The sequence below is a fragment of the Ixodes scapularis genome, unplaced genomic scaffold (assembly GCF_016920785.2).
Source record: "Ixodes scapularis isolate PalLabHiFi unplaced genomic scaffold, ASM1692078v2 PGA_scaffold5__190_contigs__length_132052651, whole genome shotgun sequence".
Classification (NCBI taxonomy): domain Eukaryota; kingdom Metazoa; phylum Arthropoda; class Arachnida; order Ixodida; family Ixodidae; genus Ixodes; species Ixodes scapularis.
Genome location: NW_024609880.1, coordinates 107,919,890 through 107,941,710, shown reverse-complemented (window position 1 = coordinate 107,941,710; position 21,821 = coordinate 107,919,890). Strand labels below are relative to the sequence as shown.

Here is a 21,821-nt window from a genome sequence, read left to right as displayed (position 1 = left end):
GCAAAATCAAAGCCTGGGGGTTAACCATTGCAAAAATGTTGACTTAGAAGCGCATAGGGAGGAAGTTTTATAGAAGTATCCACCTGCAATTCTACAAGACAAACCAAAACTAAGAATGTGGGTTCCATTTGAAAAAAAAAAAAAAAAAAAAACATTGTCAGCCCGAATTAACTCGGGGGCGGCACGGAGCAAACAAGCCACGGTACGAGTATGCTTGGTTCAGGCGTTTGTAGGGGTGGTAGATGACTCGGTGTTTTCTAAAAAAAAATATATTTTTTCTAAAAGTGTGGTGGTCGAACATTCAGGGATGGGCATTGAGTCGGGATGTTAAGGTAAAAATTTCATCCACATGCCGGGATTCATGTGCCTTGTCCCCCTAGCGAGGGGGACAAGGCCTTCAAAATTTGGGGTTCGCAAAAGGGGTGCGTCACTATTGACGTCTCATTTTACATCATGCGTCTCAATTTAAAACGCACTATAAATGACATGCCTGAGATTCGTTTGGGTGTACTTCCTCTCAGCAAGTATATGGTTCTGTCTCAAAAAGGTCTAATCTGATGTTGACCACTTTTCAGGTCTCCACCGACGATTCATCAGGACGAGACCCAACCGGGACACTAGGGAGGAACGGCTTAAGCAAGGGAGGCTACATATACGACAGCTTCTTGCGGACAAGAAACGAAAATAGATAGATGGTGGGTGTTTCATTTGCACTGCCTTTTGGCGTGCACATTGTGTTTGTTATGTTTCAAGATTCCTGCAGAGTTCGGTTTCAACTATCGTAAAACACCGAGCAAGCGCCCAGGTCACAGAAGCACCTACCCTCTGATTCGGAACGATCCGCAAATAAGCAAACGGCATACCAGACACCCATCCACGTGTTTTGAGCCGTGCTCAAAATATTGAAAGAGCACATCAAGCGCCAGGTGCTGTGGCGTCTTTGCCACAATAGCGCCAGTCGCAGAGCTGATAGACCCGTGACTGGCGCAAGCCATGGCATGGCCTTTGGGAACCAGGGAATCGAGATTAAAGAAGTAGCGCAGAAATTGGAGGCGAGTGGTGAAGGTGAGCAGAGTTAACAGAAAACAAGGACGAAGGGAGTTCCGTCGCATTAATGATCTGTGTCCCGTGCATGCAATTTTGAGTGTGCTGTAGGTGGCTACCCAAAAAAATTGTTACTTGGACGTAACTAATCGCAAATCTCTCTTGCAGTTTCCATGACCCACAAGCCAGCCGGCGCCTGTTCGTTCTCGTTCAAAGGTGAGGATTCTAGATTTTCTAGATTGCTCTGAAGCAGCAATACTGAAGCCAGACAAGCGGTACGGCATATTTAATTGACAGAACGACTGGGGACGCTTTCACTAAAGCTTGTTTTGCTGCAATACACGTGTGTATTGCAGCAAAACAAGCTTCAGTGAAAGCGTCCCTACTCGTTCTGAGCTCCGTGAATTAAAGGTGCCGTACCGCTTGTCTGTCTGGCTTCAGTGTTGCTGTAGGCGACAAAACGTGTGCCCAGTTTTTTCACAAGAGGCATATTATGTCACGCACATGTAATTTTGAATTTATCCGGCTTAGTGTGCTGTAGGTGGCTGGTCAAAAAATTGATACTTGGACGCAGCTAATCGCAGATCTTTCTGGCAGTTTCCGCAGCCTAAGGGCCAGCAGGTCCCAGTTTGCTTTTCTTTAAAGGTGAGAATTCCAGATTCCCGAAGCAGAAATACTGAAGCCATACGACCGGTACAACATTTTTAATTGACGGAGCTCAGAACGACTGGGAGCTCCTGCATTGAAGCTTATTTTTCTGTAATACAAGTGGGCGACATTGGCACGTGCCCAGTTACGTCGCAAGAGGATATCTATGTCCCGCGCATGTAATTTTGAATATTTCAGACTTAGTGTACTTTACGTGGCTACTCAAAGTAACTGCTACTTGGACGCAACTAGCCGCAAATCTCTCTTTTAGTTTCGACGGCCTACAAGCAAGCAAGCACCAGTTCGCTTTTCCTCAAAGGTGAGCATTCCAGGTAATCTTGTTAGGTGCGAAGCAGGAATAGTGAAGCCAGACGAGCGGATACGTATATTTAATTGACCGAGCTCAGAATGACCTGTGGCAGTGGCATTGAAGCTTATTTTTCCACAATCAAACGCAGACATAATTTTGAATCTATCCGGCTTGTTGAAGGATTGCTACTTGTCGCAAACTAACCACTAATTTTTATTTTGCAGTTTCTATATGGCTACAGCAAGCAGGTGCTGTTTTCATTAAGGTGAGGATTTCACATTCTGTTTTCAAACACCAAGTTTTTGAATGAGAGTCCTAAACAATTAACTTTCTTTTGCAGTAAATGCCAGATCCTCCAGTTCAAGAATATGTTAGATATATTTGGTATGGAGAAGTCCAGTGTTTTGCTTCTTTATTCACAATTTGACAACAGCAACATTTTTTAAATTTATCAATCAGAAATACACACAAGAAGAGACTGTGTTGCAGAGAAATGTTGCGCTGAACGTGATATTCCAACTCGTATATAGTTTTATTGGTAGCCGATATAATATATTGGATTCCAATATCCATGATACGCTGAGTATATTGGAATCGTAAAACCTTATTGGATCCCCATACGACACATGGGGATCCAATAAGGGTTTATATGGTATTGGATTTCAATATTTTCAGCGTATTATGGGTATTGGAATCCCATATCAAATCCTTATTGTAATACAATACAATAAATGTAATGTTTTCCAATACACTGTCTATATTGTATTGCAATACAATAAAAAGATATTGTTTACCAATATCCATAATACGCTGTTCATATTGGGGTTTTCCAATAGGGCACTAACGTTTCGATCCCAATTTGGACGGTCCGCGAAAATCGGTTTGTCAATGTTATGTTCAGTTCAGTTTCGATCTAACTTTCTTCCCTCCTTCGTGTTGTTCCTTCTATGTAGCCATTTGTGGCAGCGTCTCCCGAACACCAGAGCCATATATGTAGAGAGTTTGTCCATTCATTGGAAAGTATAGGAGACAAATGAGGAAACACCATTGGCCGAAAACGGGCTGGGCGTCGTTTCAGTAATTCGAATGTGGCCAACCAGAAGCCGGAAATAATACCCTGGCGGTGGTCGCGAGAAACAAACCTGATAAGTGCATCGGCAAGATTATGAGAGATAAGGCAGATTATGAAAGTTATATGCTATGCAAGCGACTGGAATGGAAGAAAATTCGTTTTACAAAAAACACTTTTAGAAGTATAGGGTTCTTCTCAGGGCTCTAAAAAAACTGCATATGATGGGACACTCTGTATTAGGGAGGGGCTCTTCGATTAAGCTACCGATTATTCGGTTAATGATTTAATCGCATTTCAATGTTTAACCGCTTAATGAGTTAAATTTTGATTAAATCAGTAAAAATGGCAAGTTTCCAACACGCAGACCTGGACGAGTACACGTGTATGAAGGAAAAATGTAGGTGAAATTTTGACCTAATGCAAACTGAAGGAGCGAGATTAATAACTCCAAAATGAGTTGATTAGGTTACAGGTATCTCTGCCACTTGAACGCAGTGCGATTTAGCGTTTAGCGCAACAGAGACTATTGTAATCAATCAGAGGAGGTAGCCATTCCCGGAGAATATGAACGAACCTCTTTGCCTCTGCGGCTGAAGTAGTAATTCGTAAGTGTGTGTGTCTTTTGACTATTCTTAACCACTGTTCCAGGTTTATTTAAAATTTGAAATCGTACATTACGCTGTTTAATATATATCAAGCAAAGGCAAAACTGTAATTTTTACTTCTTAAAAATATTATGCATACTAATGACCGAAGCCAAGCAATCGATTGATTAATCGATTAAAGGGTAGCGATTAATCGGGTCAATATTTAAAATCGACGCCCAGCCCTACTCGACATCGCGAAACATGCGCTTGAGAACCGTATACGGTTGACTGTTTGTGAAATGAGAGTATACTATTATGGGCATTGTCAGCTAAATTGTGTACTTGGCACCTGCCCCTGGCAGGATCAAAACATACAGTCAAGAAGATCGCTGTTACAGGTTTTTTCCTTTGCCATTTTGAATATTTCGTATCTGGCGATTGTAGCAAGGTTAGTATCTCATTCCGTAGAATGCGATGCGTTTTTATTTGCCTCTCTACTCTAGTACGAGATTATTCCCGTATTAGTCCACTGGGTTTGGAAGACGTTCTATTCTACAGGACTTTACAGTTAAAGTTAACGTGTTCCTATTCTTAAGTTGTCATTTTGTTTTTTAGTGATTTTCCTTTTGTAACCCACTTCCCTCTGTAATGCCCTCCGGCCCTGAGGGTACAATAAATAAATAAATAAGTAAATATAATGTAATAAAGGCAAAAAAACATTTTAATGGCCTTGGTGGCTTCAACAGCAAACACCGCCAGACAGATCCCCAGTTAGCGGGTTCGAATTCTAGTCAGGGTGTCTGTACTACGATGGATGTTTATAATGGCGAGGGCACCGTGTAACTGAGACTTTGACTTTACCTCGAAATATTGCTAGCTCGTTTAAATACCAGCTCTGCTGGTGTTTATTGGTTTAGCTGGAAAATTAACCCGACGTGGCCTCAACACCAAATTAGTTTCCCCGCTAAATTTAGACGGGAAAATGACGTCAGATAACTTAGTGTCAAGTGACCTATACAAAAATTCAGTCTCCCCGCTAGATTTAGCAGGAAAATTGACGTCGTGTGACCTCAACACCAATTCAGTTTCCCCGCTAAATTTAGCGGGGAAAATTATGGCACGTGACCTCTACACATATTCGGTTTCGCCGCTATTATAAGCAAAACTAGCGTCAGATCACTTCAACACCAAGTCTGTTTCCCCGCTAAATTTAGCGGGGAATCGAATTGGTATATAGATCCGTGACGTCCTATAACGCAAAGCGCGCGGTTACACCGACGGCGATATACAGCAATTTCATTCTCCACCAAATTTAGCGGGGAAACTGAATTGGCGTAGAGGTCATGTGGCGTCAATTTTTCCGCTAAATCTAGCGGGGAAACTGAACGCACAGTGTTGCGTTATGGAACGTTACACACCTAGACATCCCATAATGCAATGCGCGAGATTAAACCGAAACCGCTATACACGGAAACGGGCATTTAAGAACAGCGCTGTATACACCGCGTCGCTAGTTGTGTGCAGTGCAGGCGAAGGCAACGCCAGGCGAAGAGAGAAAGGGCTAGCATAGGAAGACGAGACGGGAGAGGAGGGCAATGGAGTGCGAGGGGAGAAAGAGAGAGCACTAGGAACGTTAGAGAGAAGAGGTTTCTGTTCTCCTCCCCATCCTCCTTAGTGCTTGCCATTTCTCCCCTTGCCTGGCGTTGCCTTTGTATGTACTGTACGCAACTAGTGACACGTAATATAAGACACGCTGCATAGCGTGTCTTATACTACGTTATATTGCTTCGTATAGGAATAAATATTCATGATCCCATTCAATACGACGTATCTCTCTCATTTTAGTTTTCTATGGACAGTATCCAATGTTTTAGGTATATCAACGCGCGTTTCAGTATTTCAATATAATTCATCACCACATGTTATTGTGTCATGATTATCTACAGGATTACTCGGACGCAGCACTTCTTGTAAATCAACGGTGTCGCTAAACACTGCGTCCTTCTGGCCACTGTTCTTTTCTTCATCAGTGAATTTTATCTAACATAGCGTGGCCGCCATTCCTTCCAATCAAAGGCAACACACTAGCGTTTATTCTTCATGATTTTCATTGAATACAACATATTCATATAAAACAAAGGTAAAGTTTTTATCACAATTCTACAAATACAAACATCTTATGTGAAATATGATGTCCTACCTTCCTTTTTTTTTACAAGCATTGCATTTTCTTTTTCACGTTTCTTGTGTCCTGCGGACTCCGTCACATAAGGAAATGCCAATAACGTTTCTTCCCTACAGGAAAAAATTAGTTGGTGTTTATATTTATAATATTAATCGATATCTAGCAACTATAAATATCTTACACATTGGTTCCGTCTTCCTTTATATATCCCTGCACAAATTCGAAAGCATTGTCTTCTGTTTTTTGTGTTTTCACTTCTGTGTACACGCACTCGTTAGCACGGTCCGTTCTCCTTAATGTTCGATACAGCATCCAAAATTTTCTATCGGTGTTTTCGAGGGCCTGTAAGTGAACACTGGAGTTTATTGACCTATACGATTGTATTATGTGCACTTTTGAGTACGTTTTTGCTTTGAACATTCAAGTTCCATTGCTGCATGCAGACCTTTTAGCACTCGCGCAACCTCATGCAAATGTAAAAAAATAATATATCATCATATAATTGCAGTTTTTGCATAATTATTTAAACAGGGAATATGTAACTGTTGCCTAGCATCGCCCCCTAAAAATGGCTCCTCTAAGATATTCAAAAGTTATTTCTTTTCAGAAAATAAATTAGAAGTTCTTGACACTTTCTGCTCAATTTGTTATTGCTTTCTCAGTGTATCGGATTAAAAAACTAAAAATTTGTTGAAAAGATCTTATTCCAACAGAAGCATCTGAAAAGAGCAATATTTCAGCTATATTAGTATTTTATTTTCTACAGTCCGTTGCATCTGGAGAAGATAGGGCGAGTGTAAGGCGTGCAGGGAAGGAGGAAGCAGACGGAACGCTGAAGGGACAAGGAGGTTTCCCCCATTCTTCTCCAGCGTTCCGTCTGCTTCCTCCTCCCCGAAACGTGTTACCCTCGCCCTACCTTCTTGAGTTGCAAGGAACTATAAGTAGGGAGTTAATGTACAATAATATAGTAGAACACTTCAGTATGCAGGATACTTCTTTTTAAATTAAAACGCAACATTCTTGGGCTCACACATGGCACAGTTACATCTGAGTTAAGTTCGAACAGATTCTTGAGTTATATTTTTGGGGGTAGTATTTAGTTATTTTTACTAATTGTATGCAACCAAATTGACTAATCAAATTGGGTCTGTAACTCGAAGAGAGCTGTCTTTTATCTCCTCTCCATCCATAATTTTCTGTTACCATAGTGCATTCTCATTTACTGCAAATAAGTTAAAAAAAGGTTGTAAAAACGATCTTTGGTCGACTTTCAATGTCTCGCATTCGTGCAGTCAGAATCCATGCGACCCCAAAGTTCCAATACAGCAATCTGGACGGTTGCTGGCCCGAGTGCCTCAGTCGAACATAGCACGCCGTTAAGTACGTGCAAGACTAGAAAATCTGCTAAGGGTCTAGCTCTCGAAAATGGAGGTTCAAGACGGAGGAGGTTGATATGTGCGATTGGTGAGGCTTAAATGAGTCATTACTGCTATACAACAACGTATTAGTCTTATGTCATGCTCTGATAGATGAAAAGGTGGGCAGTAGCAAATGTTTGTCATCAAGAGAGTACGTCTGACTCCCGTTTCTCGCTCAATCGAGATAAATTTCTTTTAATAAGAGTGTCCACGGGATTTGTTAACTACAAGTCGGGACTAGTGAAAGTTTTCTGGGAATTCTAAACCATACTGTGTTCAGAAAACCTTTTTTTTTACGTAATACGCACGCTTCAGCTTTCATAAAATAATGGTGTACTTATATCAAGTCCCAGGCAGCGCGCCACAAGAACACCAAACTAAGCCAAATTTTGCAAACCTAGGAGCTTAACTTAGACCCAATAAGGTTTTACTCAAATCCGTTCGTTAGTGCTAAAGTACGAAAATTTTTTTTTATGTGCCACAAAATTGATAAGGTGACAAACATGAACGCAAAATTCCATTACCAATCGGACAACCAGCAGTGAAGCCTCATTTTGGCATTTGTTTCGCATAATTAGTCAAGTTGCCAGGTGAAAACTGCTAAACCATAAATAAAGCCTATGACATTTCCTCGGGGCTGAGGCCAAAAACCAAATGACCACCGAACAACCAGAAGGTGAAACCTTCATCTGGCACCTAATCGTTTCGCAATTTAGGGCCAAAATACCAAGTATTGTCCAAAAAAATGTCAAGTAAGTTTATCCCTTGGCTTTTACGGGCTTTCGGGGACCTAAATTGCCTGACAATAAAAGAGTTTGGTGCAAGTAACTGTGCAGCCCAGGTCTGTTCTGAGCAGACTTGGGAAGTAATCCGTTACAATCACGGATTACTTTTAATCCGTTACTTTTTCAAATAATTTTGTAATTGCCTTGTTACTTCTTTTCGGAAGTAATTTGTGATGTAACTTCGTTACAAAAGATTGGTCATGGATTACTTTAATTACTCGTTCATGTTAAAAATTTTAGCATAATACAGAAACTGGGGCAATACGAGCAGAACATTCAGCAGCAGCAGAAAGAGGGCAAGTTCCACAAAAAAGAAAACATCAGGGCGGGAAGAATAGCCGAAAAGAATACACGATTCTTTGTATGACCGGTCATTAGAACCACCAGAAAAACGGGCAAGGCATGTACAAATATACAAAAGACAAAGATCAAGTAAGACAACGCCATGTAGGCTCTCCGTCGCCTTCCATGCTGTTTTTCTTCTTCTCCCGGGCAGGAGAAAGCTCTTCGTGTTTATTTGTTTTTGTTCTTTACACCGTCTCACCCTTTCCAACTTCTTCGACGTCTTCCGCCACCTGCACAGATATCAAACGCGGGTCCGTACCCCCTTGATTTGCGGGTTCACAACTTGCGAAACAGACGATGTTGCCTCGTGCGAGGGGGTCGAATTCTCTTCGTCTTTGACGTGCGCTACTTTATTTTAACACGCTCTTGAGGCACCGCTGAAAAGCGGCCGGCGCGAGTCTATACGAGCATCGTCTTCGAGGGTACAGACGATACTTTTTTTGGTTTACCTATCCGGGCATGGTGGTCGAGTCCACTCCTCACTTTACAGTCAACTGTCAACATAAAGTGCTGACAGAGAGAGAGAGAGAGAGAGAAAGAACGCGTAAAAGTGCTGTGATCCTCTATCGTTTTGTGAAACCGATGGCCACCGCTTTTCTCGCTCTCTATCACTTCCTCTTCCCCCCCCCCCCTGGCCTCCACGAATATTAATATGAAAGTGAGAACCGATGAACGATCAATCACTCGTAACCACCATTTTTTCTCTGACATGCGAAAAACACAGACAATGTCATGAGCAAAAACAACAAACTCTAATCTACGGAAACGCAACAAGGTAAGCTGGGACACCTGCATTCTGCATTGGGCTATACATTGTAACGTTAGAACCAAGTTTTTCTTTTCTTGTGAATAACGGGCGAAACTCCCGAGTCAAAAGGGAGCTTACGTAAATAGCGTCTTTAGCTCCGAATCTCACAGCGGAGGCAGACGCTGCTACTGAGCATCCGCACCGCTAGCTTTGTTTGCACAATTCCAGGGATCATTTCCGGAGGCCGTAATCTAGCGGGATGGCGGGTCTGGTTGCAGCTTTCGGCGCCTTGTCAGCTTACCGGAGAACGGAATGGATCTACACTCTTTCTCTTAAATACAATATTTTATTTTTACAAGGACTACCGTAATACGGGCGTACGAGAAATGAAAAGTAGTTTTGCAGAACATTTAAAAAAAATATTAAAATTTTTTTCTATTGTTTCTGGATGAGTGTACCAAAAAAGTAACGTAAAAGTAATTTGTAACGTAACGAGTAAAGTAATCCGTTACTTTTCAGCAAAAGTGCAAACCATTTTTGAAAAATAAATTAAAACTGTTTCTCTAAATGAGTGTACCGAAAAAGTACCGTAAAAGTAATTTGTAACGTAACGAGTAAAGCAATCCGTCGCTTTTCAGCGAAAGTAATTTGTAACGGTAATCCATTACATTTTTCAAGTAGCGAGCACAAGTCTGCTTTTAACTCAAGCTCCCTCTCGCTGTCTTTATTTTGCTTTATTTATGACGGAGAAGACTAGAGGTCCGTTCACACACTTGCGACCTCTTAGAACATAGTGCCTTAGAACCTCTTAACATCTCTTATGACGAAAGGACACACTGGTGCCATCTATTGGGTAGTAGTGTAAACTTGGCGGTCCGGCATACTTTCTCTCTCTCTCGCACATTATCCTTTCTTTGTTGGCTCGAAAAACTTTTGTCAACGTTATAAACGAGCCTTTCTTATAGGCATTACGCAGATTTTACCTTGAGAATCACGCAAAACCTTCGCTCTTTTGAAATGCACTTCCAGGGTAACCGCATACATGGTGCCAGCGTGCCAGTTGGTTCTCTCGTCCTAAAAAAATTTAAGAGGTTTCAACAGGTCTCGTGTCCCTCGGTCCTACTCGCTTGCAAGTGTGTGAACGGGCCTTAACGCATTGTTCAGTAATTTAGCGATGTCACACGTTTTATGTGCTTAACAATTGTTAATAAGGTTCATCAAGCATATTTTTGTTTAAAAAATTTTTGAAAGCACTGCACCGCTGACTTCTAACCATAGAAAGATCACACCGCAAGGCCTCTGCCATCTCCTGAATTTTTCTTCCAAACCGGCCACATCTCTCTCAACGCCGAAGGCGTTGACGGAGATGTGGGCGTTTCGGAAGTTAACATTCCTGCAACAAACTGTCTTTTCTTTTCTTTTTTTTTTTTTTTTCCAGCCGGAGGATTTTTTGCGTCTTCAGAGAGAAATTGTCGAGCGATAAGAATTTGGGTTGTACCACTCGTCCTTCATTTTACCTTTATCTGAATTAAAAGAATAAACGTTTGAAACACACTAAATAAAACATGAAAAAAATAAGGTGCATCAATCTGAAAACCGACGCGTCGTCTGCACGTGGAGAAGGGATACGTGCAAATTCACAGTAAAATAATCGTGCGCCCCTGATTACCGCGATTGATTACATGGAAAGAAAGGAAGTAACATACTTCCTGTTTTAAAGCAAAACAAACTAGTGCACCATTTAGCCATCACCGTCTTTGATTTAGACGGAAATTTGAAATCTGGCTTTATTTGAATAGCTTTTACTCTCCCTATGCTCTTTCCCCAAGCTTAAGATTTTAGGTCAATCCCTAAGACTTATTTCTAGTAGTTTGCGACAAAAACAAATCAATGCTGGGGTTATATTGGAGTTGAAGCGTTGTGCTACCGCACGCTCTATACTTCGGAAATTACATCTTCAAACTATTACTTTGGGAATGTTATTTAATTACTAAGACAACTACTTTGATCTAGAGGTAGTTGATTACATTTATTGTTGCTAGCGCACAGTAAGTAATTCGTTACAAGAATGTATTACGTCGAGAAATAAACTCGCAATTACGTTCAAGTGTGACCTGTACGACTTCAGTGATATTTATTTTTGTTTCACTTACTTATTTCGTGTTTGTCCGTTTGGCCTTTAATTTAAGGAGTTTTAGATTCGCCAGATTTTTGCCAATTTCTTTTACCTACGTCGTGAATGACATGATATGGGAACTAAGTGGTCTGTTTGACACAATTCAACTTTGCCCACGAAATATTTAACAAATAAAACGAAGCACACAACACACATCTTTCGACTAACCAGTCGAAAAGTGTCGTTTTCCGTGCTCCGTCATATTTGTTTACCCTCTCGTGTGTAAAATCGAACTTTACTAACACGCTCGGTTTTTAATTATCAAAAACCAGTAGTTTTAGCATTTAGCGTCGATACCAAGACTGTTACAGTTATTTTTATCGGAAATGTTAAAAAAAAAAGTGTTAGAATACACTGAAAAGCTTAAGAATGTCAGAATTTGTGTGCCTGTGCGCATACGGAAGCAAAGAATGTACACGGCGCAAGACGCCGATCGCGCCTGCGTGAGCCAAGAAGAAACTTGGCACTGTTTCCACGTCCGTTCCAGTTGCCTTAATTTGGTATTTATATAAGCATAAATATGTAGCGACTGCATCTACTAAAGTTCTATTGCTAATTGCTAGGCAATTGTGTAGCATACGTTGCAGCATCACAAACATTTAGCAATATTCTCAGTTTCCAGACGCCAAACACATACATTCACAGCGCTCTTCATCAGCAAGCTTAACACGTTCCATGTGTCCACTATAAAGTGATTACAGCACTCTAAAAAAATTTGCTCCTAAAAGAACTCCTAGGCGTTCTCGGCTTACCCATATCTTGCATCCTAAAAAAGTAATTTTAAGCACCCCCGAAAATGTCCACTGTGAGAAAAAAACTTAGGGGCTTTTTTAAGTACACTTTAATGCGAAAGACGTCTTCATCACCCACTTGCCTTTACTAGTGCGCCAAAGGGCGATAGTGTTTGGGGCGAAAGCGTTCTTCACGAGCTGAAGGGGTTCCATGGGGTGTCAAAGAATTTTTCAAGAACGGATTGTAGAGTGTAGACTGAAGCGATACTAACGCTTCTCAAGGTAATAACTCGGGCGATCTTCCAGAGTATTTCATACCCTGGAGCCCCTCTCCCTCAGTACACACGAGGTCTCGATCTCCTCCCCACCCACCTCACTCCTCCTCTCCCACCCATCAACCAATCAGTGTCGATTCCCTCGTGCAAGGTTTTATCCAGGCTTCACGAAATATTGAACACCTAGTTAAACTACATATCACGTCAATAAGCTACTGTACTACGCCATTCACACGGCCAGCATAAAAGTCCTTTAAATGGACACTGACAGGGTATTTATGCTCGCCAAGATTTTTAGTTGTACGTGACATAGCCCAACTACCCAGAACACAATTTGCAGCTCCAAATTCGGTTTCTTTCCTCCCGAAAACCGCCGATCGAGAACTGGCCGGTTTGAGTCGCGCTCACTCTCTTTTCCGTGGTCACGGGCGTTTTTTTAAGGTTTCGACGCGACCACCAAATTTAATTAAAGTCGTGGGTCATTGAAGGTACAGAGTCAATATTAAACAAAATATATATATATCAAACAAATTTTTTGTGGCTTCCAAAAAGCTGCAAATACGTTGATTGAAAAACCAGTAGCGCACACAACCGGAAGCATTCTGTGCGTTAACTACATAATTCTCAACATCGCGTCGTTTCGCGTATTGTGGGGCTAGCGGATGGCAGTGGACGACGGGCGTTGGACCTCTACTTTAGAACTGTCGTTCAAGGTACCGGAGGATTCTGTCTTCCTTCGAAAGAGAAATTTCGGACCGCTCGAAAGAACAGGTATTCATCCCGTACGACACGCCCGACCAGGAAGCCGATTGCACGAAGACGTCGCCGAGCCATCGTCCCTTCTCGTGGCTGAAGACAACGCTCGCTCAAACGTCAAGCACGAAGTGAGTACTTCGAGTTGAATACGCACGCGTACTGTTTCTTCACGAGGTGCGAATGTGGCATATGCGTGGTGCTGCCCGACTTCAAGCCGGGAGTGCATGTATTAAGGGAACTCGGCAGCAAACTTCCGACATACAGTCTACACGCCGCATTACTATGCATGATTGAGTTCCTTCAGTAGCTCTAATAAAGGTTAAAAAAATGTTTCTTCAGTAGCTCAGTGGAAAGACGTCCGCTTCCCACGCCACGTCCGCTTCCCACGCGTTCGATCCCTGGTGGGGGTGTACTTTTCTTTTTTTGTCAAACGTTTTGCAATGTTTACATTTATTTTTTACAATGATCACTGAAAAAAACAAGAAAACAAAAATTTTTGTGGTCGATACGTCGGTGAGTTAAATGGTATGGGATTCCATTTTTGACACCTGCGAACTTAATGCAGTCACTTTCCACAAAATGCAAGGAGCATATGAATCGAGTAGCGTCCGCTTTCCGAGCTTCGCGTAACTGTTCTACAGGAATTGCAGCCAGCCATTGATCCCGACCCGTTAATCTTTCGGAAACATGTGCACTCTGACGCACAATGCCACTTTTAGATGCAAGTCATGTGAGGAAAATCTTCACGCAACATGTTGGGAGTATTTTTTTCGGAGCCGATCACAGGAATTCACCACGGCACTTGGGCACTCACTATCAATTGCCAACACTTAAATGTGCACAATAGCTGATCTTGAACTACAAACCAGCGAGTGGAACAAACATAATTGCAAAGGAATTGCACGGCGAACGAACGCATTTCGTCTGCTACGTAAGGAGAGAAAAAAAAGATCCACACGGCCGGATGTAGCCACGTGATTTCCGCCACTCCACTCCATCCTCTCCACTTCTTCGTGCGGTGCGGCAGTTTCGGTTTTGGTTTCGAGCAGTTGGCTTGTTTTTTTTTTCTTTTTTGCTTTAATGAATAAATACGTTACTCTGTTGCAAAATATTATTTGGGTGGTATTCCGACAACCATAATAGATCGCCTGACAAAAAATGAAAAGAAAAAAAAGTTTGGGGGGGGGGGGGTATCGGTGTCCCTTTAACATAGCTCCCTTTGCAATCGTCGAATCAGCACTCGCTCTTCCGTCGCGAGCACATGCCACACGCGGAAAGTCACGAACTGAACCATTTTCAGAAATCGCCGGTTCAGGGGGCCTCCAGTATAAAAATCCGCAAACATATTATCATGCGACCACAAGCACTTCCTCGGCCAAAAAAGCTAGATCCTGCTGGCTTTACTGAGCCGCAGGGAACTAGATTGGGCATTCCTAAATCTCTTTGTCTTCCTATTGTGGCTTAACGTTTGCTCCGAAACTCGTTGAAAAGCGTTTCTTTCATCTCTCTCCGAATGCGCATATTGTTTCACCCTAAGAATCATCAAAGCCAGTTTTCCGCGAGGAGGAGTCATTTATGAAGTAGGGGATTCTGATTCTTGAATATTGACCATCTTGATCTTAATGCTTCAAGAATAGATTGAACTGGAGCAGAGGGGCAGAGGAAGTGAATTTAGAAGCGGTTTTGTGTACACTCTCCTCTGTTTCCTGTGTTTCCCTCTTAACCACCTTTTGTTTTTTTAGAGATTGAAGGTGTAGGTGCTCCTCGCTTTTTACTGAGGGGACAAACACTTGCTCTTACTTCTTGATCAACGAAGAGACTGCTTTTCTCGAGCCAATGTTTCTCCTGAGCGTGCGCGTGTGATGTGCACTTACGTACTCATCGACAAATCTGGCTACCTGACCTACTTCTTGTTGTTTTGTTATGAACGTGCAATGCCGTAATACATTATTCGCGGCGGGACCAATTGCGAACTTATTGCAGAATCCGTCGCGAGCCGAGCCAGGCGTCACACTAAAGCACGTCCTAAATGATTTCGGTACGCCTTATGGTGCATATTCCGAATTATTTCAGAGTAAACTTCGATTGTACCAGCTAAGGCGCGTCTTGAAGATCACAAAAATTGTAGAAAATTTTCATTTTCATTGGAGCAATAAAAAATAGAGCACCCTTTTTCGAGTTTATTATTATATCTCTGCTTACAAAACTTGCCATGTATCTTCCCAACTAAGTCAATTACTTTTTCAAAGTATTTGTACTCTACTCAAGATAGTTCGTACTAAACATAACTTGAATGCTACTATATATACATTTCAAATGGGTATTTAGCATCTTATCTCAAATACTGTGGTTGAGTATTTGGCACAAAACTGGTATTTTGACATTTTATAAGCTGTGGCCCCACGTTCAGCGCCCGGATGCAGTCTCGGCGCTTTCATAGTCGCACGAGTTGGCGGAAAATTGTTGAGGCAGGCACTCGGAACATTTTCGCCTGTCAGGGACTCTATGAAGAATATTACGAAACGTCAGCGTGACAAAAGCGCAAATAAAGTAGTTATGTTGAAATTCAAATGTCGCACTTATTCTGGCTAAAAATATTCAAATTAAATAATTTTCATTTCAAATCCTTAACATTAATTAAGTTGCTACAATTCATTGTCTGTAATTGACTCACAACTCAAGTATGCATGTTACTGACCGCCGATACCGACCATAGTATAAGAATACCTAACCAGGCTGACAGTAAGGTCTGCTCTCAATAGGCATGCGCGTTAGAAATCCTGGAAAAGGCCTATTGCAGGCTCATAATTGTTGTCTTTCCGCAAACCATTAGGTGCCAATTTAGCATCAAGCCTAAGAAACGGCAACGCGATTGCTGTAGGCGCAACATCTCCTGTTTCTAAAAGATCATATATAAATGATCTCTAGGAAAAAAAGGGGCAAATTCTGTTATGCGTTCTACAAAGAAAAATTAACTGTTCTGACACTAGTACGCGAACACCCGTTCCCAAAAATGTTTATGGGGCAAAAGCTTTGGGTTTTGGGTGGATTTCAATTTCTGTAGTGAGTTTTTATCTTCAAAGAAAGAAGGGGTGAAATGTCTATAATGTCAGTTCTATACCCTTTTTATGTGCTGTCTTATATGACAAACATTGAAGCAGTCACCTGAGTCGTTTAGAAGCTTTTCTAAATTAAAGAGGGCATTTAATGAGTTTCGAACTGGTTTAAAATTTGCGTTGAAACGAAGCTCATCAAATGTTTCAACACAAGAGAACACCTTTTTATTCGCATTTTGTGAATAACTAATTCTTAATAAATAAATACATTATTTAATGTTTTGGGAGTTATAAGCAAATTAAAATTACCAAACGAGCAAAACAATTTCGCTACGTGACGCTTAAAAAAATCATTGATTGCAGGGTTGGAGCGAAACAGCTGTCCAGTTTGTTGGGGTTACGTTTAGGACTGCCGCGTCGAGAACAGTCACGCATCGTAATCAAAGCCCCTTCCTTGTATCGTGCTATATTCAGGCTTTAAACGCGATCGGGCCGACGCAGAACGACGTTCGTCGTACACTACGCGCGCTCCGCCGCGCTCAGAAGAGCCCGACCAAACGTGTTCCAGCGCGGTCTAGCGCACTCTGCTCCAGTTTATTTTCACTTTCGCTGATCGTCAACAATGCCATCGATGTGACGAAAGCAGCGATCATGAAGAGGAGTTTGCTACACCACGATAGATACGGAAACTGTTGAAACGATGTGGATAAAGAATGTAAATAAGACTTTATTTTCTCCCATATGCCCTATACATGTCGGCGCGAAAATCACGATATGGGAGTCCCCTTATTGCACGCACGCAAACAGGCACGCACACACACAGACACAAACATAAAAATCCCAAAACTTGTTCAGTCCGTCAGTTCGTCCATCGGTCCATCCGTCCGTCTTTCCGTCCGTCAGTTCGTTCATTTTTCGATTGTGACTGGTTGCCGGCGCATTTGACTAGCACATAATCATACATAAATGATACATGAGGTCGTCCCGAATTATAACTCTAACTTTGGCACCTTAACCAGGTTCCAGCTTTTGCCGGCACTCCAGCAAAGTGCGTCTTGCTTTTTGGGCCTAGGAAGCTTCTCGAGGCTTGTCGCATGAACTTGCCCAATCGAGCGCCCGTTTGTGCGTGGAGAAACAAAATAAAGATCTAGACACAGTTTTCTTCCCGCTAAGTTTTGATTCTGCGTATTCACGAACAGCCCTGAAGTTTTTTCAACCATAAATGATTTTCAACGAGCCCTTCTTCCTCCCTTCTCCCCTCCCATCCCCAGAATTCGTAAGTCCGTCAGTCCGTCCGTTCGTCCATCCGCGTCCCACTAAATTTAGGGGGAATATTTACGTGTCGAGAAGAAAATACCAATTTTGTGTTCTTATATCATGCAGAAAATTTAGGTTACGTGACCTGACGTACCGTGACCTACACACAAATTTAATTTCCTCGCTAAATTTAGTGTGGAAATTGATTTCACATAACCCGACGTCACCAGACCTATGCACCAAGTCCGTGTTTCTGCTGTGCTTAACAGGAAAAGAGATGAAATAGGTACTTCACTCCTTGAAACGAGCTTTTTTAAAAAAAAACGTAAAAAAAATCCACATTAGAGACTGCATTTCATGCATTATAAAACTTTAAAGATAAAGGGAGCCACCATCTTTCTTTATAACGCCGGCTTGGGGTTTAATATTTGGGTCTCTGTAAATACCGAACACACGGAACCCGACGCACAACGCGAAAAAAACGTTTAACTTCAGGGCAATTTATAGTGTATGGGGTTAGATGGAACAATCTGAAGAATTTACTAGCCCTTCTCTTGATTTGCTATGAGGGCTCGAAATTTTAAGAGTCGGGGTCTATGAAAGAGAGAGAACACTGTACATAATTAACAGAGAAGTCTGCGTGTAGTGTATTTTCGAATAAAATACTCATTATTTCCTTCAAAATTAAAACTGAACTGGCATAACTCCCAAAGAAACCTTTAGCATATACTGTGTGTTACTTTCAGGGCACTATTAACTACAACCCTACACGAACGTGAAGAGCCTGGCGAGTATAAAGCTAAAAAAACTATGCATTATCCAAGTATTTACATTGAGTTTTTGCTTTTCGGTCGCTATTCGAGCTTTAAACGAATCCGGTATTTGTTTTACAAAATATCTTCTTATCGGCTGCCGTATGATTTTGTTCTTGATCATACTGAAATTTTTCACACAACTCACGAAATATAGGTGGCAAGGTTTGGAAGCCTTGCCAAATCTCACCGAATGCATGTTTTCTTTTCTCCATGGGGCATACTATTGAGGTTGAGTCCCGTGCAGGGTTATAAAAATTGTGCACCTAGCCAGGTTTTTTTCTGTCATAGCGTTTAAATTGGTTTATTTGAATTGATAATAAATTATCAGCACATTTCTACAAACCCATTCCCCATAATGCATTTATATTTCTCTTTCGTGCGACTTTCTGTGCTCTAAATACTATTTGGCGTATAAAAATAATGTTACATTTCTTTTTACATTCGGTATAGTGGTAAAAGCCTGATACAACCAATTCAATTTATTTTGGCGGTTTTCTTTACGTTTAATTTTACAAAATTTAATAAGTTTAGCGTTAAATTATAATCGAAGGCAACTCCGACAGAATTTAATTTATTCCCTTTTTGTGTTAAATACGCACACAATAAACACTTATTGATTTTCGGAGCGAGATTATGCATAGAGGCATCTGAAAAATTATTTATAAGCAACTTAACAGAAAGTAAGTATGGAGTACATAAATATTAGATATCTCAAGCGAAACAAGACGGGTCAAAATAAGGATATAATGTGCATCAATTTTTTTTAATGTTTCCCAAGATTAGCTTTGCGTTCCTAATCCGGATGTTATAATAAGCCTCTATGCCAGCGGAAAACATTGTAGGTAGGTTGTAGGTGTACACCTCTGGTGTACACTTATGTGATTCCAAATTTAATTCATATTCGTAAGTAGCTTGTGACTCAACTCTTAATCATTGTTGAGCTCCTGTAATGTCATTACTGTTCAATATAAGATGAATAATTTACAACTTTGCTTGCAAAGAACCAATAAATTGTGAAACAGTACCATACAGATTGAAATTCAAACTTGCCCTTCGAATGTCTTGATATTGCCAATAGTTTTCGTCTTCGTCTATTCGTCTCTCTCCGGGTTTGGCATCGACGAGCATTGCCAAGAAGAAAATTATCAGAGAAAATAATACTAGTTTCATCTTGAAGCCGCAACTAGAGAAATGACGATACAGTGCTACGAACCGAGAGTTTTTATTCTCGGAGAAGAATGGGGCCGTGATATTTGAGCTTTTTTTTATCTTTTGCTGCGTTCTCGAAACAAGCATTAAAAAAAAAACGATTTGTTTGTTGGCATTTGAGCAACGTTAGTCACTTCAAACATTTTCGAACTTATATTCTTTCCAACTTCTGGTAAAAGTTAATTTTTATTTTATTTTATCCCATTAGAAAGAATAAAAAGGCTCGCATACGATGAAAACATGTATTACCTATATTAAATTGTGAAAATCATTTATTCAAAAAATTCTACTGAATTCGTAAAGAAAATTGTATTTTCGAGAATATAGTGTGCCTTTTTTAAAAGAACAAAAACGGTCTACCTGATAAAACGTGTCGTATTATGTTTAATAATTTAAGCAGCTAGTTGGCCACTACGTTGCGATTGCTTTCTGGAATGGCAATTGTGCGCCTTATTTTAGATGTCCGGCCAAACATGGTGATAGTTATTTGATGTGCTTCTTTATGCAAACATCAAAAAGTCTCCTTTTCATTCCAACCGATAGGAGGACGCGAACATATTCGAGTGTAGTGGTTCAGCTATCTTAATTGCCTACCTAAGTAAAACGCTACTAAATATTCACAATCTCCCATCAATCGTGTGAGGATGTTGATCGGGCTTGTAGTCTAGTTAATGCTGAGACTTCAGAGCCAACGAAATAAGGGCTCTTTTCACTCGAATATCCAGTCTAAATAGCCTTATCAGCTGTAAAGTACTGTAAGTGTTTGATTTGACTGACGTTGAAACGTGTTACCCCAGTTTATGACTGATTAGTACGCATCGATGCGTTCTACACGTCATTGCCTTTCGGGGGCTTTAGCCACATATTATGACACCCGAGCAGTTTTTAATTTTAGTGAATGCTCACCGAACAAGCTTTTGTTGTCGACAATAACACGCAATAAGTAGGAGAGAGCCTAACTTCAGTTGCTTAGAAAGCGGTGAGCTTCTTATTAAAAGTAACAAAGTATAAATTCAGTTACACACACTTATTTGTCTAATTGAATGCTTTATGGGCTTCTTAATTTGTTCTTATTGTCAGTATGACAATTTGAATAATACTATTGACCGATTGCGTTCCTTGAAAAGAAACACTCGGTCTAAAAATGTAAACTGACTTGCCTAAACATAAACACCCGCGAGTGGAGACTCTGCAGTGGGCAGCTCCCAGTTGCCTGTAGCACCGCTGCTGTCCGCTGAATTTATCTATATCCCACGATATTAGCTACAACAGACATTTAGGCTTCTTGGCGCACTATCGGACCGGAATGAAACACGAATGCCGGAACGCGTGGCCTTCGACATATATGCGGTGCAATCTGGAGGTCAATAAATCTGCGTGGTGGAAAATGGGCCTTTGAGGGTAAGGCGCCTAGTAGTAAGCGCAGACACCCTCATAGGCCCACTCTCCAATCAGTCGTTTTTCTTGGCTTCCAGATAGCATAGCTCATATGTCGAAGGCCCCGCTTTCCGGCGTACGTGTTTCATTTCCTTCTGAGAGCACCTGCCAGTTTCTTAAGAACACTTTGTCCAGACTAGGGCTCAACCACAAAGTTTTTACCTCATTCAGTGAACCAATCAACAAATCGTGAGATAGTGAAGATTGTGGATATTGCAGGCCTAGCAAACAATCAAAACGAGTATTACAGCTTACAGGGCTCTTGGATACGACGTTCCTTCAAACGCACCCTCCCAAGTAGTGTGTTTAAAAACTACAATTTTCAGCCTCAATATACTGTCTTTAGTCAGTGACACCTTCAGCCATTTTCCCTATTCGGATGCAAGTAAACGATTTTTGTTAGCGTTGTAGCTGGGTTGGTACGACGCAGAAGCAAGGAGACAGGTCAGTTGACGACCGAACTAAAAAAAAATACAACAGTGGACGTACATGGGATGTTTAAGCTCAAGTTTACATCGTTTTTTTTTTCTTTTTTTTCCCCTTTAAAATTGCCTGGCGGCGTCTGCCGGGTCCATCCCGCAGGCGAACGAGCTGACCTCTTGAGCGCAGGGTTGTCTGGTGCTTGATTAAAGAACGTTTTATATAAACGTATGTGCCGGCCGGTGCTCCTTTTTGTTCCCGAACATTTTGGCTAGCGCAGTTGATCACGACGCGAAAGAACGCCATCGGTAAGGAAAACACTGCGTCCGCGCATAGACTGACAGAAAGACACACCGGACCTGTGGGAGGGGGGAAGGGGGTGCGAGTACTTTAACCGTGCATTCCTGGGAGATGAAAGCAGATTAAGGTGCAATTAATGCAGAGGTACAACGAGCTGGACAATAATGACTATAATTATCTCTGGAAAAGCGGAACAAATGGGACAAAGGACAAACTCAAATCTCCAAACACAGCAATGGGTGACTGG

At 41.4% G+C, this 21,821-nt stretch overlaps 1 protein-coding gene across 1 annotated transcript in view; it reads right to left on the bottom strand.

The window, feature by feature from the left end:
- Positions 1-19,378, bottom strand: part of LOC8033054 — a 47,065-nt gene extending 27,687 nt beyond the window's left edge. The window contains exons 1-3 of the mRNA XM_040213913.2: positions 19,259-19,378; positions 6,028-6,188; positions 5,862-5,956 (exon numbers count right to left, since the gene is read on the bottom strand). Coding sequence (XP_040069847.2) covers positions 5,862-5,956; positions 6,028-6,188; positions 19,259-19,378 — 376 coding nt within the window. The remainder of the gene's footprint in view (positions 1-5,861; positions 5,957-6,027; positions 6,189-19,258) is intronic.
- Between the last annotated feature and the right edge of the window lie 2,443 nt (positions 19,379-21,821).